Source organism: Scyliorhinus torazame, chromosome 3, assembly GCF_047496885.1.
Source record: "Scyliorhinus torazame isolate Kashiwa2021f chromosome 3, sScyTor2.1, whole genome shotgun sequence".
NCBI classification, from domain to species: Eukaryota; Metazoa; Chordata; class Chondrichthyes; order Carcharhiniformes; family Scyliorhinidae; genus Scyliorhinus; species Scyliorhinus torazame.
In genome coordinates, this window is record NC_092709.1 from 42086 (window position 1) to 67153 (window position 25068).

Consider the following 25068-nt stretch of genomic DNA (forward strand, 5'->3'; position numbering starts at 1 on the left):
TAGCGAGATGAGGAATAGGGAGAGAGAGAGAGAGAGAGAGAGAGAGAGGAGTTGAACACATGGCTACAGGGATGGTGCAGGAGGGAGGGTTTCAGATTTCTGGATAATTGGGGCTCATTCTGGGGTCGGTGGGACCTCTACAAACGGGATGGTCTGCACCTGGACCAGAGGGGTACCAATATTCTGGGGGGGAAATTTGCTAATGCTCTTCGGGAGGGTTTAAACTAGTTCAGCAGGGGCTTGGGAACCTGAATTGTAGCTCCAGTATACAGGAGATTGAGACTAGTGGGGTCATGAGTAGGGTTTCAAAGTTGCAGGAGTGTACTGGCAGGCAGGAAGGTGGTTTAAAGTGTGTCTTCTTCAATGCCAGGAGCATCCGGAATAAGGTGGGTGAACTTACGGCATGGGTTGGTACCTGAGACTTCGATGTTGTGGCCATTTCGGAGACATGGATAGAGCAGGGACAGGAATGGTTGTTGCAGGTGCCAGGATTTAGATATTTCAGTAAGCTCAGGGAAGGTGGTAAAAGAGGGGGAGGGTGGCATTGTTAGTCAAGGACAGTATTACAGTGGCAGAAAGGACGTTTGATGAGGACTCGTCTACTGAGGTTAGAAACAGGAAAGGAGAGGTCACCCTGTTAGGGGTTTTCTATAGGCCTCCGAAAAGTTCCAGAGATGTAGAGGAGAGGATTGCAAAGATGATTCTGGATAGGAGCGAAAGCAACAGGGTAGCTGTTATGGGGGACTTTAACTTTCCAAATATTGAATGGAAACGCTATAGTCCGAGTACATTAGATGGGTCCGGTTTTGTCCAATGTGTGCAGGAGGGTGTCCTGACACAGTATGTAGATAGGCCAACGAGAGGCGAGGCCATATTGGATTTGGTACTGGGTAATGAACCAGGACAGGTGTTAAATTTGGAGGTAGGTGAGCACTTCGGTGATAGTGACCACAATTCGATTACGTTTACTTTAGTGATGGAAAGGGATAGGTATATACCGCAGGGCAAGAGTTATATCTGGGGGAAAGGCAATTATGATGCGATGAGGCAAGACTTAGGATACATCGGATGGAGAGGAAAACTGCAGGGGATGGGCACAATGGAAATGTGGAGCTTGTTCAAGGAACAGCTACTGCGAGTCCTTGATAAGTATGTAGCTGTCAGGCAGGGAGGAAGTGGTCGAGTGAGGGAACCGTGGTTTACTAAAGCAGTCGAAACACTTGTCAAGAGGAAGAAGGAGACTTATGTAAAGATGAGACATGAAGGTTCAGTTAGGGCGCTCGAGAGTTACAAGTTAGCTAGGAAGGACCTAAAGAGAGAGCTAAGAAGAGCCAGGAAGGGACATGAGAAATCTTTGGCAGGTAGGATCAAGGATAACCCTAAAGCTTTCTATAGATATGTCAGGAATAAAAGAATGACTAGGGTAAGAGTAGGGCCAGTCAAAGACAGTAGTGGGAAGTTGTGCTTGGAGTCCGAGGAGATAGGAGAGGTGCTAAATGAATATTTTTCATCAGTATTCACACAGGAAAAAGACAATGTTGTCGAGGAGAATACTGAGATTTAGGCTACTAGACTAGAAGGGCTTGAGGTTCATAAGGAGGAGGTGTTAGCAATTCTGGAAAGTGTGAAAATAGATAAGTCACCTGGGCTAGATGGGATTTATCCTAGGATTCTCTGGGAAGCTAGGGAGGAGATTGCTGAGCCTTTGGCCTTGATCTTTAAGTCATCGTTGTCTACAGGAATAGTGCCAGAAGACTGGAGGATAGCAAATGTTGTCCGCTTGTTCAAGAAGGGGAGTAGAGATAACCCTGGTAACTATAGACCAGTGAGCCTTACTTCTGTTGTGGGAAAAATCTTGGAAAGGTTTATAAGAGATAGGATGTATAGTCATCTGGAAAGGAATAATTTGATTAGAGATAGTCAACATGGTTTTGTGAAGGGTAGGTCGTGCCTCACAAACTTTATAGAGTTCTTTGAGAAGGTGACCAAACAGGTGGATGAGGGTAAAGCAGTTGATGTTGTGTATATGGATTTCAGTAAAGCATTTGATAAGGTTCCCCATGGTAGACTACTGCAGAAAATACGGAGGCATGGGATTCAGGGTGGTTTGGCAGTTTGGATCAGAAATTGGCTAGCTGGAAGAAGACAAAGGGTGGTGGTTGATGGGAAATGTTCAGACTGGAGTCCAGTTACTAGTGGTGTACCACAAGGATCTGTTTTGGGGCCACTGCTGTTTGTCATTTTTATAAATGACCTGGAGGAGGGCGTAGAAGGATGGGTGAGTAAATTTGCAGTTGATACTAAAGTCGGTGGAGTTGTAGACAGTGCAGAAGGATGTTACAAGTTACAGAGGGACATAGAAAAGCTGCAGTTCTGGGCTGAGAGGTAGCAAATGGAGTTTAATGCAGAAAAGTGTGAGGTGATTCATTTTGGAAGGAATAACAGGAAGACTGAGTACTGGGCTAATGGTAAGATTCTTGGCAGTGTGGATGAGCAGAGAGACCTCGGTGTCCATGTACATAGATCCCTGAAAGTTGCCACCCAGGTTGAGAGGGTTGTTAAGAAGGCGTACGGTGTGTTAGCTTTTATTGGTAGAGGGATTGAGTTTAGGAGCCATGAGGTCATGTTGCAGGTATACAAAACTCTGGTGCGGCCGCATTTGGAGTATTGCGTGCAATTCTGGTCGCCGCATTATAAGAAGGATGTGGAAGCATTGGAAAGGATGCAGAGATTTACCAGAATGTTGCCTGGTATGGAGGGAAGATTTTATGAGGAAAGGCTGAGGGACTTGAGGCTGTTTTCGTTAGAGAGAAGAAGGTTAAGAGGTGACTCAATTGAGGCATACAAGATGATCAGAGGGTTGGATAGGGTGGACAGTGAGAGCCTTCTTCCTCGGATGGTGATGTCTCGGACGAGGGGACATAGCTTTAAATTTAGGGGAGATATAGGACAGATGTCAGAGGTAGGTTCTTTACTCAGAGAGTAGTAAGGGCGTGGAATGCCCTGCCTGCAACAGTAGTGGACTCGCCAACACTAAGGACATTCAAATGGTCATTGGGTAGACATATGGACGATAAGGGAATAGTGTTGATGGGCTTTAGAGTGGTTTCACAGGTCGGTGCAATATCGAGGGCCGAAGGGCCTGTACTGCGCTGTATTGTTCTATGTTCTATGAATGGTGCAATTTTAAGCCACTTACAGGCTCCAAAAAGGTGTGAATTTTTTTCAGCGCATGCCCGCGTGTGCAGAAGTTATGAGCCTATGGGCTTCCAGCCTGGCGGCAACAAGACATCCCTTTTTCATAGAACGCCATGAGAATTTATTGACTATTTTTACAATCCCCGAACCCCGACCCTAACCATTATGGTAAACCCCTAACCCTAAGAAATAGATAGAATGGTGTAATTTTAAGCAACCTACATGCTCCAAAAGGTGCTAATTTTTTTCATTGTGCACGGAGTGCACAGATGTTGCAAGCCTGTGGGCTCGCGGCCTAGCAGCAGCAAGATGCATCTTTTTCAAAAGCGGGCCGTGATAATATTGTGACAATTTTTACAAATCCCTAACCCTAACCCTAAACCTGGCCCTAAACCGAACGATAACCCTAACACTAACCCTTACCCTAACCCTAAAAAAATAGATGGAATAATGCAATTTTCAGCCACTAGGGGCTGTTTAGCACAGGGCTAAATCGCTGGCTTTGAAAGCAGACCAAGGCAGGCCAGCAGCACGGTTCAATTCCCATAACAGCCTCCCCGAACAGGCGGCAGAATGTGGCGACTAGGGGCTTTTCACAGTAACTTCATTTGAAGCCTACTTGTGACAATAAGCAATTTTCATTTCATTTCATTTTTCACTTATTGGCTCCAAAAAGACACAATTTTTACAATATGGATATGCCATTGTATTGCAGACACATTTAGCAATTTGCAACAACCAAGTAACTATAGCAAGGCTCATGGCTAGCCATGATGTAAAGACTAGCCATGAGAAAGAGCGCGAGAAACTGTCAGGGAAATAGTAATTAATCTTGAGTAGGGCAGCACGCTGGCACAGTGGTTAGCATGGCTGCCTCACGGCGCCGAGGTCCCAGGTTCGATCCCGGCTCTGGGTCACTGCCCGTGTGGAGTTTGCACATTCTCCCAGTGTTTGCATGGGTTTCAAAAGATGTGCAGGGTAGGTGGATTGGCCATGCTAAGTTGCCTCTTAATTGGAAAAACTTAATTGGGTACTCTAAATTTATTTTATTTTTTTAAAAGAAAAAGAAATAATCTTAAGTGATCAATATTTAATTAACTAATCATCTGTTGAATGATTGATATTTTATTGAACAAATCAGGGAGTCTCAGCCGAGAGTTAGAACCAATGAAAAATGAACAAGGGACTAAATTGTAGATAAGGATTTCCTTAAGAATAAGATTGTATGATTAATTTTAGCGCAGAATTCTAGTTTTCCGGAATTCTTGAAGCATCTGTTAAATTGCTTTTGTTTTCAAAGTAATTTCTTTGCATTTTTCTTATGTTTGTTTTTAACACTTTTTCGATGTGTCTTGACAAGTTTATGCATTATTTTTATCTAAGTTTTGATTCAGTTCTTATACAAGTGTATTAAATGAATCATGTTTTGGACACGTCCAATCAACCAGGCTGTTTACATTATTTGGGAGAAAAATAAGAGATCCTGCATTGATCAACAAAGAGCTGGCATGAAACAAATTGGGCAAATGACCTTCTGTGCCATCCTTCTTCTGTGCCATAGCAACTCTGTGATAGTTTGTACTGACCAAGAGGCCACACTCACTCTTGAGGCCACACTCACTCTTAAGACCACGACAGGGTCCCAAACTCCACTCCATTTCAGCAGGTGCCAAGGTTCTGACACACAATATTCAAATAACCCTAAGGTCAAAGCAGGGTGAAAGTTGTAACCACTTTTGCAACTCCCAGAGATGCGTCAAGTAAAAAAAGCATCGAAAATCAAAAGCTGTTCTTTTCAGTTCGATGAACAGAACACTCTGGTCTGGCTCATATATTGGAAGCGGACTAAAACCTGAAATTAAAATGTCGCCACAGGGACTTCCGGTGTAAGTCGCACATTTGGTGGCTCCCGCTCGGGTCGGCCTTCTGGACCTTTTCCCCCGATTTTCTACCGGACGAACTGTAAAACTGATGACAGGCAATTGTGTACTGGATTCCCACATTGGTGCATGGAGAGAAGGACTAGAAGTGTCCGTAAAGGCAGAAACAAAAAGACAGAGAAGGCTTGGGCTGTAGCTGCAACAGAAGACAGCATGGCGGAGGTTTGGACCTCGGGCTTGTCGATCCAGCAGTCTATGGTACAGCTGATGCAAGTCATTCAGGAAGGCTTTGCTACGCAGAAACGGGACTGCTTGGACTGATAAAAGAATCGATTGAGCGGTTGGAGCACAGATTGGACGCCCAAGATCGGGCGATCCAGAAGGTGGAGAAGGCGCTGGCTGAGCAGGAGGAACATCAGACTGCAGTGGAGCTGGAGGTGGGGATGCTGAGGGACCAGCAGAAGAAGCTCCTGGAGAAGGTGGAGGATGTTGAGAATAGGTCCCGCCGGCAGAACCTAAGAATCGTTGGGCTCCCGGAGGGGTCCAAAGGAACGGACGCTGGTGCATACATTGCAGAAATGTTTGTGAAGCTGCTGGAGCATGGTGCATTCTCCCGGCCCTTGGAGGTGGATAAAGCTCACAGAGCACTCACGAGGAAGCTGCGAATGGGAGACACCCCCACCCCCCCTCCCGAGGGCAATGGTGGTCAGATTCCACAGGTTCATGGACAAGGAGCACATTCTACAGTGGGCCAAGCAGCCACGGAGCTGTAAGTGGGACAATTGCACCCTGCGGGTTTACCAGGACCTGAGTGCAGAGGTGGCCAGGAGGCGAGCAGGCTTCAACCAGATTAGGTCGATCCTTTTTAAGAAAAAGGTGAAGTTTAGACTGTTATACCCAGCCCGTCTCTGGGTCACGCATGAGGATCAGCACTTCTACTTCGAGTCGCCTGAGGACGCGTTGGACTTTGCGAAAAAAGAAAGGGCTGGCGAAGGATTGAGAACTTTTGAACTTGGCTGCAACGTTCATGTTTTTGTTTTGATTTTCTTTTTGTTTCTCGTTTGATGTTTTATGGAAGATGTTTGTGATGCCGTTTGCATTTATTTGGAACCAGCGGTAGAGCTGAGTGAGTTTAGGTTTTCATTTGCACTGTTGGGGGATGGAGGGGTGCTTGTTTTGATCTTGGTGTTTTTCTATTGGGCAATTGTGTGGGGATCGTTTGATACTGGAGTTTGTTTGAATGAGCGGGGGGGGAACAATAGGTGGGAGACTATCTGGCGCCAGGGGTGGGGGCCACCGAGTAGTGGGGGATGTGCATATATTTGGTTTAGGAAGGGGGTTGGGTTACAGGATGTTGTTACTAGGGGGGGAAGCGAATGTTCTGCTGACGAGGGAGGGACTTGAGCTGAGGGACAGAGAGGAGGTTGGGGGCTGCCTAGGGATGGACGGGTGGAGGCTCGGAGCACGGGCTGGAGGAGTGCCTCAAAATGGGGATGGCTGATCGGCGGAGGGGGGGGGGGCAATGAGCCCCCCAACTAGGCTGATCACCTGGAATGTTCGAGGGTTAAATGGGCCGGTCAAAAGGGCATGTGTGTTCGTGCATCTATGGAGATTGAAGGCGGACGTGGTCATGTTGCAGGAGAGGCACCTTAGAATAACGCACCAGGTTAGACAGAGGAACGGCTGGGTCAGTCAGGTCTTTCACTCGGGATTAGATTCAAAGACTAGAGGGGTCGCGATCCTGATCAATAAGCGTTTGAGGCGGGTAGAATAGTCTCGGATGTGGGAGATCGGTACATTATGGTCAGTGGGAAACTGGAGGGGGTGCAGGTGGTATTAGTAAATGTATATGCGCCAAATTGGGATGATGTGAAGTTTATAAAGAGGATGCTGGGGAAGATGCCGGACCTGGGTTTGTTAAGGGCAGGCAGTTGGTGGCCAATGTAAGAAGGCTATTAAATGTGATCATGATGCCCCCGGAAGGTAGGGAGGTGGAGGTAGTGATCGCAATGGATGCAGAAAAGGCTTTTGATCGTGTAGAATGGGACTATCAGTGGGAGGTACTGGGATGGTTTGGATTCGGGCGGGGTTTTATAGGACCGGTGAATCATGTCCACGTTTTGGACATGTCCAAAGCTTAGGGGATTTTGGCAGGGGTTTGCGGATGTCATGTCCACGGTGTTAAAAACAAGGGTGGCACTGAGTCCAGAGGTGGCAATTTTCGGGGTATCAGAAGACCCGTGAATCCACGAGTAAAAAGAGGAAGACGTTCTGGCCTTTGCTTATTAGCTTGGAGTGATGCAAAGCCCCCGAAGTCGGAGACCTAGCTATCGGACATGGCTAGCTTTCTGTGTGTGGAAAAAATCAAGTTCGCCTTGTGAGGGTCACTGTTGGGGTTCACCCGGAGGTGGCAACCGTCCGCCGACTTCCTTCTTCCTGGCAGGAAATTAATCGTCAGCAGACCGGAAGGGGGGGGGGGTAGAGCAGGGGGTCAATAAGGGTGGGACCTGTACGAGAGATAAATGGCTTTTGCACTGCTTATGGTTTCATGTATATTGTTTATTTTGTTGTTGTTACTATACCAAAAATACCTCAATAAAAAGTTTATTCAAAAAGAAAATGTTGCCACAGTCCCAGAGGACCACCTTTAAGAGTTGACTCTGGTGATTTAAGGCATCGCTCCGTATAAGCCATCCAGCCAACTGACTAACTGACCCCCTAGTAAAACGTAGATTAACTGCATTACCTCTACACCATACTGCAAGCTTCCAATGTTCTCTCAATCAAACCAAAAATATTTAATCATTCTCAAAGGTGAGTATGTTTTTCTTGAATACAATGATTGTGATTATCTGCAGCTTCGGTATTTCTGAGTTGAACAAATGTGCACAGATTCTGGGATCAACCCTTACTACTGTCAACAGTGCTCCGGTCCCACCATTTACTAATAGGAAATATTCACTGTAACCCTGGGGCACAGTAATATAGAAAGGCGGAGCGACTATTTATTACAAAATACCTGACAGTTGCTTCTGATAACATATCAAATGTGAAATCAAGTTCAAATCATCCGCAAAAAGTACCTTTTTCCAAACCCAAATTTGTCTTTTACATTTTTAGATTGAAAAAACGTTTCTATATCACACAATCAAATGTGACCCAATAGCGCTTTAGTAAAAATATTACAACAAGAGAATGTGATGAAAAGGCAGTGATTCAAAGCAGGAGTGAGAGAATTTTATGCAAATTCACTCCTCAGTAGATTACCAGCTGGGCAATTAGTTCCTTGGTATCTTGCATGTTTGGTGGTATTTGTGACCCATCTTCAGCAACATGGGTTCCAATAAGGAAAAGCTTCCTTTTATCACCTAATTTAGCAAGGGAAAGTCGTTCATGGATTTCTGAAATAGTGCAGGCTCCTTTAACATCCTGTAAGACACAAAATAATCTAATCTTATAGACAAGGTAATCATCCCCATTAACATTTTGTTGCAGGTTCTGAATTCTTTGGTAATTGCCGGAAAACAGGCCCTTTGGGCCGTAACTTCCATGGAGTGGCTATCAGCTTGGAATTGCCACGCTGTGCCCACTTACTGCCACCAAATGTCTTCTGTGCCTGTCTCATCTGACCTTCCTGACTCAGGCCTAGTGAGATCCTGGTTGCACAGCTTTCACTGGGGCCCAGCACCAAAGTCTAACAGAGTTGGAGTCAAGAAGGACACGCCCCCTTTTTTGCTGCAGTGAAACAGGTTCGCTTAAGGTCCCATTGACACTGGCTGGGCAGGCAGAAGGTCAGTGAATCAGATTTGGGGGTGTCGGACAATGGGAGGGGTGGTGTGGGTTGAGACATCAGAGGGGGTTGCCAGGTCCTGGGAGTCGGGTCTGTGATGACAGTTGGGACCCCAAATTGGGGAGGGGGTTGTCCTATGCGGGTGAGGGTGTGGTTAGTCGGGGGGATGTGGGGGAGTCCCCACAGTCAGGGGAGGGGTTGTGTAGAGAGGCCCCTGTGGGGGTCAGATTATCTCTTTAAAATAGTTACATGGGGACAGCCATGCAGTGAGAGGTCACTTATTTGGTAGCTCCCACTCATGGTGGACCTTTGGGACCTATTTCCCCCGACTCATGGGGGATTTGATTGGTAAAATTGGAGATTGGTGAGGTAGAGGAGAGGAATCCCCCACCAGTTTATGGAGTCGTGGACCAGAAGTGGCCTGCAAAGGAGAGGTTTTTGGGCAAAGGGAGTGGAGTCTGCAGCACAAGAAAACATGGCGGAGGCTCGGGGACTGGGATTGCTGGCTTACTGGTCATAGGAGCAGCTGGTGGAATTCCTTCAGGGGAGCTTTGCTAAGCAAAGACAAGTGTACCTGGACCCGATTACGATGGGGATTGACTGGGTGGAGTAAAGATTGGAAGCCCAGGGACAGGCGATCCAGAAGGTGGAAGAGGCAGTGGCTAAGCACGAGGACCAGCTAACCGCGATGGCGGCGCCGATGGATCTGATGAGGGGCGACGACAAAAGGCTGCAGAAGGTGGAGGATCTGTAGAATAGGTTGTGCAGGCAGAACCTGAGGATCGTTGGTCTCCCGGAGGGCATTGAGGGATTGGATGCAGGGGCATATGTGGCGCATATGTTCGAGAAGCTGCTGGGCGAAGGTGCATTTGCTTGACCCTTGGAGGTGGACAGGGCGCACAGAGCGCTTGTGAGGAAGCCATGGATGAATGAGCCGCCGAGGGCGATAGTGGTACGAATGTACCGGTTCCTGAATAAGGAACAGATCTTGAAATGGGCCAGGCAGACGAGGAGCTGTAAATGGGAAAATAACATGCTGCGCATTTACCAGAATTTGGGTGTGGAACTTGCCAAAAGACGGGCGAGCTTCAACAAAGTTAAAACGGCTCTCTTCCAGAAGGGGGTGAAGTTCGGCATTGTGGATAGCACAATTGCTTCACAGCTCCAGGGTCCCAGGTTCGATTCCGGCTTGGGTCATTGTCTGTGCGGAGTCTGCACATTCTCCTCATGTATGCGTGGGTTTCCTCCGGGTGCTCCGGTTTCCTCCCACAGTCCAAAGATGTGCAGGTTAGGTGGATTGGCCATGATAAATTGCCCTTAGTGTTGGATGGGGTTACTGGGATATGGGGATAGGGTGGAGGTGTTGACCTTGGGGTAGGGTGCTCTTTCCGAGAGCCGGTGCAGACTCGATGGGCCGAATGGCCTCCTTCTGCATAAATTCTATGATATTGTACCTAGCTTGTTTGTGGCTCACTTACGAGGGTCAAGAACTTTATTTCAGATCGCCAGATGTTGCGATGAAATTTGTTAAGGACAGGGGACTAGTAGGTGATGCAGGGCATTGAACGTGGGGGTGAGTAATTCTGTGCCTTTGCTGCTAAAATGTTTTTTTCTTTTTGGGCTATGAATGTAGTGTTTTGTACTAATTTTTGTATGCAGATTAACTTTGTTCTTGTGGGGGCATGTTGGGTGGAATTTTCTTCTTTGTGTTTGTTGGGGATTGTTATGTTTTGCAATTGTATGTTTGAGTGTGAGGAGGGAGAACAATGGGGGCTAGGATGCTTGACGCCATTGGTGGGGGTTACCAGGCTAGCTGGGTGGGCTAGCTCATGGAAGCTCAGTGGGGGACGAGCAGGTGATCAGTTTGGTATGGGGGGGTTGGGATTGTTGTTCTGTTAGTGGGAGGGAGGAGGTGGGAAGAAGGGAATTGTTCTGCTGACAGGGGAGGGATTGCCGTTGGGAGACAAATTGGAGGTCGACGATGGTGGGTGACCGAGGGCGGGCCTGAGGAGGCCCTGAGCTGGAGGCTGGCCTAAGAAGGGTGATGCTTCACCGTTCTGATCGGGGGGGGGGGGGGGGGGGGGGCAATCAGGCTGATCAGATGGAACAGGAGAGGGCTGAATGGGCCGGTCGAGAGGGCTTGCGTGTTCGTGCATTAGAGGAGGTTGAAGACGGACATGGCAATGTTACAGCAAACACACCCGAGGGTAGTGGATCAGACTTGGGTAGGGTGTGTGGTCAGTATGGGTCATGTTGACATCAAAAAGGAGGTGAAATTGAGTCTTTTAAAAGATATTAAGGTAGATAAGTCTCCTGGGCCGGATGGGATTTATTCCAGAATACTGAGGGAAGCAAGGAAGGAAACCGCTGGGGCCTTGACTGCCATCTTTGTATCCTCATTGGCTACAGGTGAGATCCCAGATGACTGGGGAATAGTTAATGTGGTACCGCTGTTTAAGAAAGGCAGCAGGGATAATCCAGGAAACTATAGGCCGGTGAGCCTCACATCGGTAGTCGGTAAATTATTGTAGAGAATTCTCAGGGACAGGATTTATACCCATTTGGAAACAAATGAACTCATTAGCTATAGGCAGCTTGGTTTTGTGAATGGGAGGTCGTGCCTCACTAACTTGATCGAGTTTTTTGAGGAGGTAACAAAGATGATTGATGAGGGGAGGACGGTTGATGTTGTTTACATGGACTTCAGTAAAGGCTTTGACAAGGTGCCTCATAAGACCAGAAGACATCGGAGCAGAATTAGGCCACTCGGCCTATCAAGTCTGCTCTGCCATTCAATCATGGCTGATATTTTTCTCATCCCCATTCTCTTGCCTTCTCCCCATAACCCCTGATCCACTTCATAGAATTTTATCATAGAATTTACAGTGCAGAAGGAGGCCATTCGGCCCATCAAGTCTGCACCGGCTCTTGGAAAGAGCACCCTACCCAAGGTCAACACCTCCACCCTATCCCCATAACCCAGTAACCCCACCCAACACTAAGGGCAATTTTGGACATTAAGGGCAATTTAGCATGGCCAATCCACCTAACCTGCACATCTTTGGACTGTGGGAGGAAACCGGAGCACCCGGAGGAAACCCACACACACACGGGGAGGATGTGCAGACTCCACACAGACAGTGACCCAATCCGGAATCGAACCTGGGACCCTGGAGCTGTGAAGCAATTGTGCTATCCACAATGCTACCGTGCTGCCCCAAATTGATCAAAAAACCTATCTATCTCTTGTCTTAAAGACATTCCATGATTTGGCCACCATAGCCTTCTGCGGCAAAGAGTTCCACAGATTCACCACCCTCTGGCTGAAGAAATTCCTCCTCATCTCTGTTTTAAAGGATCATCCCTTTAGTCTGAGATTGTGATCTCTGCTTCTTCCTTAGATACAGGGCCCAAAATTGCTCACTCCAAATGGGGTCTGACCAGAACCTTATACAACCTCAGAGTACATCCCTGGTCTTGTATTCTAACCCTCTCGACATGAATGCTAACATTGCATTTGCCCTCCCAACTGCCGACTGAACCTGCACGTTAACCTTAAGAGAATCGTGAACAAGGACTCCCAAGTCCTTTTGTACTTCTGATTTCCTAAGCATCTTCCCATTTAGAAAAGTCTATGCCTCCATTTCTCCTTCCAAAGTGCATAACCTCACACTTTTCCACATTGTATTCCATCTGCCACTTCTTTGCCCACTCTCCTAGCCTGTCCAAGTCCTTCTGCAGCCCTCCTGCTTCCTCAATACTACCTGCCCTTCTACAGATCTTTGTATCATCTGCAAACTTAGCAACAGTGCCTTCAGTCCTTTCCTCCAGATCATTAATGTATATTGTGAAAAGTTGTGGTCCCAGCACAGACCCCTGAGGCACACCACTAGTCACCAGCTGCCATCTGAAAAAGACCCCTTTATCCCCACTCTCTGCCTTCTGCCAGTCAGCCAGTCCTCTATCCATGCCAGGATCTTACCCTTAACACACTTAACTTATTCAACTGTCTCCTATACGGCACCTTGTCAAAGGCCTTCTGGAAATCTAAATAAATCATGCCCACTGGTTCTACTTTGTCTAACTTCCTTGTTACTTCCTCAAAGAACTCTAACAGGTTTGTCAGACATGACCTCCCTTTGACAAAGCCGTGCTGACTCAGTCCTACTTTACCATGCACTTCCAAATACTCCGTGATCTCATCTTTAACAATGGACTCTTAAATCTTACCAATGACCGAAGTCAGGCTAACTGGCCTATAATTTCCCGTCATCTGCCTCCCTCCCTTCATGGCAGACTGGTGCAAAAGATAAAGTCACACGGGATCAGAGGTGTGGTGACATGATGGATACAGAACTGGCTCGGTCACAGAAGGCCAAGGGTAGCAGTAGACGGGTGTTTTGCTGAATGGAATGTTGTGACTAGTGGTGTTCCACAGGGATCGGTGCTGGGGCCTCTGTTGTTTGTAGTGTACATAAACGATTTGGAGGAAATGTAGCCAGTCTGATTAGTAAGTTCACGGCTGACACCAAGGTTGGTGGAGTGGCAGATAGTGTTGAGGACTGTCAGAGGATACAGCAGGACATAGATAGGTTGGAGACTTGGGCAAAGAAATGGCAAATGGAGTTTAACCCAGACAAATGTACAGTAATGCATTTTGGTAGGTATAACAGAAGGGAAATATACTGTAAATGGCAAAACTCATAGGATTATAGAAAGTCAGAGATCTGGGTGTGCAGGTGCACAGATCTTTGAAAGTGGCAACACAAGTGGACAAGGTAGTCTTCACTGGACGAGGCATCGAGTATAAAAACCGGCAAGTCATGCTATGGTTGTATAGCCGCACTTGGAATATTGCACACAATTCTGGTCGCCACACTGCCAGAACGATGTGATGGCTTTGGAGAGGGTACAGAGGAGTTTTATCAGGCTATTGTCTGGTGTGGAGGATGTTAGCTATGCAGAGAGGCTGAGTACACTCGGACTGTTTTCATTAGAAAGACTGAGGTTGAGGGGTGACCTGATAGAGGTCTACAGGGTTATGAGGAGCATGGATAGAGTGGATGGGCAGGCACACTTTCCCAGGGAGGCGGGGTCAGTCACCAGGGGGCATGGGTTTAAGATCCGTGGGACAAAGTTTAGAGGAGATGTGCGAGGCAGGTTTTTTTTACACAGAGGGTGCAAAATTGCCCTTAGTGTCCAAAAAGGTTAGGTGGGATTACTGGGTTACAGAGATAGGATGGAAGTGTGGGGTTAAGTAGGGTGCTCCAAGGGTGACACGTGGCACAGTGGTTAGCACTGCTGCCTATGGCGTTGAGGACCCGCGTTCAAATCCCAGCCCTGGGTGGTTTGCACATTCTCCCCATGTCTGTGTGGGTCACACCCCCACAACTCAAAGATGTGCAGGGTAGGTGGATTGGCCATGCTAAATTGCCCCTTAATTGGACAAAAAATAATTGGGTACTCTAAATGTTTTAATTTTTTTTTTAAAAAGAGGGTGGCGCAGTGGATAGCACTGGGACTGCGGTGCTGAGGACCCGGGTTCGAATCCCGACCCTGGGTCACTGTCCGTGTGGAGTTTCCACATTCTCCCCATGTCTGCGTGGGTTTCACCCCCACAACCCAAAGATGTGCTGGTTAGGTGGATTGGCCACATTAAATTGCCCCTTAATTTGAAATATATATATTATATATATATATATTATATATATATATATATATATATATATATAATTGGGCACTCTAAATTTTTTTTAAAATGTTTTAAAGTAGGGTGCTCTTTCCAAGGGCCGGTGCAAACTCGATGGGCTGAATGGCTTCCTTCTGCACTGTGAGTTCTATGATCTATGAGTGCCTGGAACACGTTGCCAGGGGAGGTTGTGGAAGCAGATACATTACAGGCGTTCAAAAGGCATCGTGACCAATACATGGACAGGATGGGTATAGAGATATACATAAGATCATAAGAACTAGGAGCAGGAGTAGGCCATCTGACCCCTCAGGCCTGCTCCACCATTCAATGAGATCATGGCTGATCTTTTGTGGACTCAGCTCCACTTTCCCGCCCGAACACCATAACTCTTAATCCCTTTATTCTTCAAAAAACTATCTATCTTTATCTGCCACAAGGAAGTGCTGAGGGTTTTGGCCAAGGTGGGTATCATGACCGATACAGGCTTGGAGGGCCGAAGGGCCTGTTCCTGTGCTGTAGTGTTCTTTCTAGCATGGATAATACAGTAATCGCGGGTGACTTCAATCTGCATATAGACTGGATAAACCTAATGAGCACAAATACTGTGAAGGATGAGTTTCTGGAGTGTGTTGGGAATGGTTTTCTCAAGCAGTATAGAACTAGTAAATATTTTTGAACATTAAGGATGGGTCATCAGCCAAGGAACTTACATGTGGTCCATTTGCTGCAGTTTGGACACCAGTTCAATGCAGCGGGTCTGATTAAGAGAACACAGTTACCAAACATGGTCCATACAAAATATTGGTGAAAATTGCTCACATTGCTGTTGACCTTTGTTTTGTGAACACTGATGAGGCACGTACCTGCTTGTTGGCTAAAACAACAACAGGAAGTGTTGAATGTCTTCGGACCAATTGGTGAAGCTCCTTTTTAGCAAGTGTCATCCGTTTATGGTCTGCTGAATCCACCACGTAAACCAGTGCCTGTGACCCAGGTAGATAAGAGGACCAGCATTTACGTAGAGATTTACTCCCACCAACTTCAAGAGAAAACAGAATAGGTGATGCAGTGGACCAGAGTTTAGCAAAGTACAAGCTTGTTTTAAAAATAATAATTTTGTTGAAAATTAGAATCTTACAGCACCAAAGAGCATTTGGAGCAGCATCCCGTGCTGGCTCTCTGAGTCCCATTTCTCTTGTGCATTTCCTAGAAATTTGCCTTTTAAAAATGATTTTCCACTTCTCCTTTAAAAGCTGTTATGCATTCTGCTTCCACTATCGTTTGTGGCCAGTGCATTAACCTATTGTATAAAAGTTTTCCTAATCTCTCCCTTGTTCTTTTGCTGATGGTCTTAAATTACATTCTCTCTAGTTCACTGGAAGGAATAATAGATTTTCTCCATTTACCCTCAAATGTTTAACTACATATCAGATTTTCTCTTGATCTTGTTTATTTTAATGAAAAGTGCTCCAGTTTCTCAAAACTCAAAGTGGATAAGTGTGATCCATGCATTTTGGTTGGAAAAATGGGACGGCAAATTATCTAAATGGGGAGAGACTTCGGAGTGCTCCGTTGCAGAGGGCGCTGGAGTTCCTCGTTCATGAGAAAACGAGCATGCAGGTACAGCAGGTAATAATAAAAGTGAATGGAATGTTGGCATTTATAGCCAAAGGAATAAAGTATAATGGTAAGGAAGTGTTGTCGCAACTATACAAGGCATTGGTAAGACCACACCTGGAGTATTGTGCAGCTTTGGTCCCCTTATTTGAGGAAAGATGGAGTGGCATTGGCGGCGGTTTAGAGGAGATTCACTAGATTGATTCCAGAGATGAGGGGTTTGTCGTATGAGGAGAGATTGAACAGTTTAGGCCGATACTCTCTAGAACATAAGAACATAAGAACTTGGAACAGGAGTAGGCCATCTGGCCCCTCGAGCCTGCTCCGCCATTTAATGAGATCATGGCTGATCTTTGTGGACTCAGCTCCACTCTCCGGCCCGTACACCATATCCCCGAATCCCTTTATTCTTTAGAAAGGCATCTATCTTTTACTTAAAAACGTTTAAAGAAGGAGCCTCAACTGCTTCACTGGGCAAGGAATTCCAGAGATTCACAACCCTTTGGGTGAAGAAGTTCCTCCTACACTCCGTCCTAAATCTACTTCCCCTTATTTTGAGGCTATGCCCCCTAGTTCTGCTTTCCCCGACCAGTGGAAACAACCTGCCCGCATCTATCCTATCTATTCCCTTCATAATTTTATATGTTTCAATAAGATCCCCCCACATCCTTCTAAACTCCAATGAGTACAGTCCCAGTCTACTCAACCTCTCGTCATAATCTAATCCCCTCAACTCTGGGATCAACCTAGTGAATCTCCTCTGCACTCCCTCCAGTGCCAATATGTCCTTTCTCAGGTAAGGAGACCAAAACTGAACACAATACTCCAGATGCGGCCTCACCAACACCCTATACAATTGCAGCATATCCTCCCTAGTCTTGAACTCCATCCCTCTAGCAATGAAAGACAAAACTCGATTAGCCTTCTTAATCACCTGTTGCACCTGCACACCAACTTTTTGCGACTCGTGCACCAGCACACCCAGGTCCCTCTGCAGAGCAGCATGTTTTAACATCTTACCGTTTAAATAATAATCCATCCTGCTGTTATTCCTCCCAAAATGGATAGCCTCACACTTGGCAACATTGAATTCCATCTGCCAGACCCTAGCCCATTCACCTAACCTATCCAAATCCTTCTGCAGACTTCCGGTATCCTCTGCACTTTTTGCTTTACCACTTATCTTAGTGCCGTCTGCAAACTTTGACACATTGCACTTGGTCCCCAACTCCAAATCGTCTATGTAAATTGTGAACAACTGCGGGCCCAACACTGATCCTTGAGGGACCCCACTAGTTACAGGTTGCCAACCAGAGAAACACCCATTTATCCCCACTCTCTGCTTTCTGTTAGCTAACCAATCATCTACCCATGCTACCACTTTGCCCTCAATGCCATGCATCTTTAGTTTATGCAGCAACCTTTTGTGTGGCACCTTATCAAAAGCTTTCTGGAAATCCAGATATACCACATCCATTGGCTCCCCGTTATCTACTGCACTGGTAACGTCCTCAAAAAATTCTACCAAATTAGTCAGACACGACCTACCCAAATTGACCCATGCTGCGTCTGCCCAATGGGACAATTTCCCTCCAGGTGCCCCGCTATTTCCTCCTTAATGATAGAGTCCAGCATTTTCCCTACAACCGAAGTTAAGCTTACCGGCCTATAATTACCCGCTTTCTGCCGACCTCCTTTTTTAAACAGTGGTGTCACGTTTGCTACTTTCCAATCCTCTGGGACCACCCCAGAGTCTAGTGAATTTTGATAAATTGTCACTAGTGCGTTTACAATTTCCCTAGCCATCTCTTTTAACACTCTGGGATGCATCCCATCAGGGCCAGGAGACTAGTCTACCTTTAGCCCCATTAGCTTGCCCAATACTGCCTCCTTAGTGATTACAATCATCTCAAGGTCCTCACCTATCATATCTTTATTTCCATCAGTCACTGGCATGTTATTTGTGTCCTCCACTGTGGAGACTGACCCAAAAAACCTGTTCAGCTCCTCAGCCATTTCCCCATCTCCTATTATTAAATCTCCCTTCTCATCTTCCAAAGGACCAATATTTACCTTAGCCACTCTTTTTTATCTTATATATTTGTAGAAGCTTTTACTATCTGCTTTTATGTTCTGAGCCAGTTTACTTTCATAGTCTACCTTACTCTTCTTTATGGCTTTTTTAGTAGCTTTCTGTTGTCCCCTAAAGACTTCCCAGTCCTCTAGTCTCCCACTAATTTTTGCCACTTTCTATGTTTTTTCCTTCAATTTGATACTCTCCCTCACCTCCTTAGATATCCACGGTCGATTTTTCCCCTTTCTACCGTCTTTCTTTTTTGTCGGTATGAACCTTTTCTGAACACTGTGAAAGATCGCTCGGAATGTTCTCCACTGTTCCTCAACTGCTGCACCATGAAGTTTTTGCTCCCAGTCTACCTTAGCTAGTTCTTCTCTCATCCCATTGTAATCGCCTTTGTTTAAGCACAAAACACTAGTGTTTGATTTTACCTTGTCATCCTCCAACTGTATTTTAAATTCCACCATATTGTGGTCGCTCCTTCCAAGAGGATCCCGAACTATGAGATCATTAATCAATCCTGCCTCATTACACAGGACCAGATCTAGGACCGCTTGTTCCCTTGTAGGTTCCATTACATACTGTTCCAGGAAATTATCCCGGGCACATTCTATAAACTCCTCCTCAAGGCTGCCTTTACCAACCTGGTTAAACCAATCGATATGCAGATTAAAATCTCCCATGATAACCGCTGTACCATTTCTACATGCACCCGTTATTTCTTTGCTTATTGCCTGCCCTACCATCCTGTTACTATTTGGTGGCCTATAGACTACTCCTATCAGTGACCTTTTCACCTGATTTCCACCCAAATTGATTCAACCTTGTCCATCATAGCACCAATATCATCCCTTACTATTGCCCAGATGCCATCCTTAAACAACAAAGCTACACCACCGCCCTTACCGTCCATTCTATCCTTTCGTATAGTCTGATACCCTTGGATATTTAACTCCCAGTCGTGACCATCTTTTAACCATGTTTCAGTAATGGCCACTAAATCATAGTCATTCACGATGATTTGCGCCATCAACTCATTTACCTTATTTCGTATACTACGAGCATTCAGGTAAAGTACACTTATGCTGTTTTTTATGTCTTTGTTATGAATCCTAACACCTTAATCAGTAACTTTTCGCAAATTATTTTTCCTCTTACCCTTTCTCCTAATTTTCCTTGTCTTTGAACCCATATCTCTACATAATAACCTGTCACGTAACCTGCTGCCTTAGAGTTTAGAAGAATGAGGGGAGATCTAATTGAGGTATGTAAGATGCTAAAAGGTGTGGATAAAGTAGATGTGGAGCGGAAGCTTCCTCTTGTGGGGCATTCTAGAATGAGTCATAGTCTTAGGATAAAAGGTAACAAATTTAAAACAGATTTGAGGAGAAACTACTTCTCCCAAAGGGTTGTGAATCTGTGGACTTCGCTGCCCCAGTGTGGTGGATGTTGGGACAGTGACTAAATTTAAGGAGGAGTTAGGCAGATTTTTTAATTGGTAATGGGCTGAAGGGTTATGGAGAACAGGCAGAGTGGAGGAGTTTTAAAAAACATTTGGAGTACCAATTAGGTTTTCCAATTAAGGGGCAATTTAGCGTGGCCAATCTACCTCCCCTACCCTTCTTTTGGGTTGTGGCGGTGTGACCCACACAGACACGGGGAGAATGTGGAAACGCCACACGGACAGTGAGCGTGGGCCGGGATTGAACCCAGGTCCTCAGCGCCATGAGGCAACAGTGCTAACCACTGTGCCACCGTGCTGCCCTTGGACAGTGGAGATAAGGCCAGGATGAGATCAGCCATGGTCGAATGGCGGAGTAACTCGATGAGCTAAATGGACTAATTCTGCTCCTATACCTTATGAATTTATACTGCGGATGCTGGAGATCTGAAATAAAAGCAGGAAGTTCTGGAAAAACTCAGCAGATCTGGCAGCATCTGTAGAGCGAGAAACAGTTAATGAAAACATTGAACGGGAGCACAATGCGATCAGTAGATGCCAGGAGAGGCCTCCTGCAGGTTTTCCAGCAGCCAGCATGCCTGACGAGATCTATCCAGCAAGGTATTACAATCAGAACCCTGCCCACAATGGGCGTCACCATGCCTTGCATGTCGAGTTGGTTTTTAACTGACTTAGGGTATGCTCACCCGGGATCGATCAAGCTCCCAGTATCTAATGGCCTCCCCAGGGAGCCCCAGCCAGGCAGCATAGAGTACTGGTCCACACAAACGTGGATCAAGAGGAACACCGGGGGGTCTCCTGGGCCATCGGAGGCAGGCCTCCTGGGTGGTCAGGAACATGGCACGGTGGCCCCCCAGCCCTTCCCCAGGAATGCGGGCCCCTTGGCACTGCCAGGCTGGCATTGCCAAGGATCAGGGCCTGGGTGAGGCATGCCTATGAAAGGAGGGTGGAGGGGGTTATAAAGGGCGGGAGGTGGTGCAGAGTGAGTGTGAAGGGGTCTCTTGAAGGTTGGGGGAGGGGTCCTGGAAGCAGAGGCCCGAAAGGGGGCTTGGGAAGGCCTGAAAAGGAGACCCTCAGTGACCCCATAGCAGGGTGTGTGTGAGGGGTGACATTGCCCGTGGTTTGGGGGGGGGCTACCCTCAAGCTCACTTAGAGATCGGGACAGACTTTCAAAATGGTGGCCCATTCTCTGAGGAGCCGGTCTGGCCAGTGAGATCTCGGAGGAGCCGGTCTGGCCAGAGAGTTCAGCCCCCCAGTGATGAATATAATTTACCAGAGAGGAACTCCCGAGGGTTCAAAAAAGTGACTAAGTGTCATTGAATAGCGGTGGGGAAGTCGCTGAGAGAGTCGGGGAGAAACTCCCTGAAAAACCCACCATAAATGACATGTAGAAACGCTTCTGTTAGGGCAGCACGGTGGCGCAGTGGTTAGCACTGCTGCTTCACGGCGCCAAGGTCCCAGGTTCGATCCCGGCTCTGGGTCACTGTCCGTGTGGAGGTTGCACATTCTCCCTGTTTTTGCGTGGATCTCACCCCCACAACCCAAAGTTGTGCAGGATAGGACTGGCCACGCTAAATTGCCCCTTAATTGGAAAAAATGAATTGGGTACTCTTAAAAATTTTTTTTTTTTTAAATTTCAAGAAACGTTTCTGTTAGATCGTGCCCATTACCTCACTTTCTCGCCCCATTGATGCTGCCAGACAGACGGATTTTTTCCAGCACTTTGTTTTTTTATGTTTTTCTAGTTCTTGATTATCACTGAAGGCTTGCACTATTATATTCACTATTATAGTGAATCTTTGTACCTCCAGCATGGCCTTGACATCCCTCCTACAGAAAGACATCCAAATTTAGACAATATTCTAATTGTCCCCTACACAATTATTTACTGTATACAAATTTGGGATGAACTCTTTGACCCTTTTCTTACACCTTCATTGACCCGTTTCCCCTCCTTCTCCAGACTGCTCCGAGCTACACATCACTTCTGGATTATTGACAACTCTGTCAAATACAATCAAATATAATATAAACATACAATAATTAACTCTCACTAATCTGAAAATATGCCACCATTCTGTCAGATCCTCTCTCCTTGTGACTGTGTCCACGATTAGGTGTCACAAACAAAGGAAAAGCAGTTTCAGATACAGTCAATCTGACCTGGAGCAGGAGAGGAGGCAGTCCCAGAACCGCTGTACACGATGCTGTAATTAGTTGCTACAAGGTGTCTCTTTTTAATACGCATCTTAATGTGCTTAGAATATTATTTCAGAACTGGTGTCAATAGAAACGCAGTAAATAACCCCAGCACTGCTACAAATGAGTTTCAACAAAATTATTACTTTAAAATGTAAGAGCTACAACTAAATGACAAAGTAGTAGTTCCAGCATTAACTGCTCAAAGTGACATGTGAACTAGGGAGCTGGATGTTTGGGTTTGGCATACTTTAAGACGACAAATAATAATGCTCTCTGTACTTACAAGCCCCCAGTCCCATTAAAAGATTCGGGAGTGGGAGAGGGGACCTACTTGGAAAAATCTGGTCTTTCCAGGAACCCGTGTGGAGAATGAAGTCATTTCAATGGCAGTGCAGGTGCATAGTTCCCACCCCCAAGTTCAGGCCTGGAAATTCTGGGAAACGTTATTAAAAGGGATTCTGCTGACCGAGACCACAACTCTTTCTCCTGAATTTTGTACCCACGTAACTGCTTTCCTCTCACTAACTAATGACAAAGCTACAGGAGATTGACTACTAAAAACAAACACAGAATACGTATGAAGACCTTCGGAATGGCATGTTGCCCCTCTATCTGGCAATCAAACTTTTCCATCTCCACATTTACACACGTCTTGAAAGGTTAAACTGAAACATTTCGACTTACCCTCGAGAAATTCAATCTCAGCTACTTCAGTTTTCACACACACGCTGTTAAACATCGCGGTAGGTCTATCACTCCTTTTGACTGTATTGGTAGACAGACTATGCAGAACACTAGTCTTCCCCGCACCATCAAGACCAACGACAAGAACTTGCTTCATGCTTTCCTCATCCTTTCAAAACAAAGTTTCAAATCTTTAAGACAAACAGTCAAAAGTAAACTTGGTCTTTTGCAAAGTTTTAGAGATGGTAAAGTGAATTTCCACCATAGCAACTCATCCAGTATAGATAAATACTCTGTCCATGTTATCAGATCAAGAGGAGAGTCTGTGCCCAGGTCAGATATAGACAATTGAATTTAAGATCGCTTTTTTTACAGCTGAGGAAGCAATTATAGTTCAATGGTGTGGTTACCAATTAATTCACTGTCATCCACTAATGCAGTGTGAATGGTTGTGATGCCACCAGGAATGGATCGCCCAGGGCAGATGGGCGATGGTCTGACTTGAATAGCCACAGTCATAATTTGAGCTGTTCCTCATGTTCCACTTGTGGAGCAAGTGGCCTCATCTTCTCTGGACCGTTCTCAAGCAGTTGAGGGTTCTCCAAACATTCCGCGCAAGGTTGAAAGCTGGGACTTCACCACTCAGGCTATTTACCAGGTTGCGGTTGGTGATGGTTTAATGAATATAAGATGAAACTCTCTCTATTATCCTTGAGAAGTCTTACCACCTGCCCATAATCCGTTGAAGAAATTCTATAGAACTTTCCCTCCTCAATGATAACTTGTTTCCAGTTACTGACATTAACTATTCAGTTTTCATTCTGTGTCTATGCAGGCCAAGACAAAAGGGTCAGTGATGGAAACTAGAAAAATGAAAATTTAAGGGGCGGGCACAGTGGTTAGCACTGTTGCCGCGCAACACCAGGGACCCGGGTTCAATTCTGGATTTAGGTGACTGTCTATGTGGAGTTAGCACATTCTCCCCATGGGTTTCCTCTGGGTGCTCCGGTTTCCTCCCACAGTCAAAGAACAACAAAGAACAGTACAGCACAGGAACAGGCCCTTTAGCCCTCCAAGCCTGCGCCGACCACGTATCCTATCTAGATCAATTCCCTATATCCTTCTATACCCCGTTTGTCCATGTGTCGACCCAGATAAGTCTTAAAGGTCGCTAAGTATCTGCCTCAACCACCTCACTTGGCCGTGCATTCCAGGCCACCACCACCCTCTGTGTAAAACAACTTCCCCCGCACATCTCCACTGAACCTATCCCCCCTCACCTTGAACTTGTGCCCCCTTGTAATTGTAATTTCCGCCCTGGGAAAAAGCCTCCAACTGTTCACCCTATCTATATACTCCTAATAATTTTATAAACTTCTATCAGGTCGCCCCTCAGCCTCCGTCTCTCAAGGGAGAACAATCCCCGTTTATTCAATCTCTCCTCATAGCTAATACCCTCCATAGCAGGCAACATCCTGGTAAGCCTTTTCTGTACTCTCTCCAAAGTCTCCATGCCCTTCTGGTAGTGTGATGACCAGAATTGGACACAGTATTCCAAATGGGCCCTAACCAACTTTCTATATAACTAACATAATTTGCGAGCTTTTATACTCGATACCCCGTCCGATGAAGGCAAGCCTACCATATGCTTTCTTTATCACTATTTCCACCTGTGCTGCCACTTTTAAGGAACTGTGGACCTGCACGCCCAGATCTCTGTGTGTCTATGCACCTGCGATTTATTTTATAGCTCCAACCTGAATTGGATCTACCAAAATGCAACACCTTGCATTTGTCCAGGTTAAATTCCATCTGCCATTTCTCCACCCAATTTTGCAGCCGATCTATATGCTGCTGTATTCTCTGACATTCTTCATCACTATCCGTAACTCCTGCAATCTTAGTATCATCCGCAAACTTGATAATCAGACAGGCTACGTTTTCTTCCAAGTCATTTATATTTATCACAAACAGCAGAGGTCCCAGTACCGATCCCTGCGGAACATCACTAATTGCAGACCTCCATTCGGAAAAATACCCTTCCACCGCTACACTCTGTCTCCTATGGCCAAGCCAGTTCTGAATCCATCTAGCTAGTTCACCCCTGACCCCGTGTGATCTAATCTTTTGCACCAGCCTGCCATGAGGGACCTTGTCAAATGCTTTACTAAAGTCCATGTAGACAACATCCACAGCCCTTCCCTTAAATTAGTTCAATTAAATTAGTGAGACATGACCTCCCTCGTACAAAACCATGCTGCCTGTCGCTAATAAGACCATTCACTTCCAAATGTGCATAGATCCTGGGCGGGATTCTCCAACACCCCGCCGGGTCGGAGAATCCCCGGGGGGGCAGCGCAAATCACGCCCCGACGCCGGCTGCCGGATTCTCCAGCGCCGGTTTTCGGACGGGGGCGGGGTTCACGCCATGCCGGTCGGGGGCTGTTGGCAGCGGCCCCCTCCGGC

The 25068-nt window shown here is 46.3% G+C and overlaps 1 protein-coding gene across 3 annotated transcripts in view; it reads right to left on the reverse strand.

The window, feature by feature from the left end:
• Positions 1 to 7616: 7616 nt before the first annotated feature.
• The window catches only part of arl9 (ADP-ribosylation factor-like 9), a 56093-nt gene continuing 38641 nt past the window's right edge, over positions 7617 to 25068 (reverse strand). For 2 of the 3 annotated variants that reach the window (XM_072495166.1, XM_072495168.1), the window contains exons 2-4: positions 22603 to 22771; positions 15424 to 15599; positions 7617 to 8507 (exon numbers count right to left, since the gene is read on the reverse strand). In XM_072495166.1, coding sequence (XP_072351267.1) covers positions 8334 to 8507; positions 15424 to 15599; positions 22603 to 22771 — 519 coding nt within the window. In that variant the 3' untranslated portion in view covers positions 7617 to 8333. Of the gene's footprint in view, positions 8508 to 15270; positions 15318 to 15423; positions 15600 to 22602; positions 22772 to 25068 lie in introns of all 3 variants that reach the window. The other variant, XM_072495167.1, reaches the window with a different exon arrangement.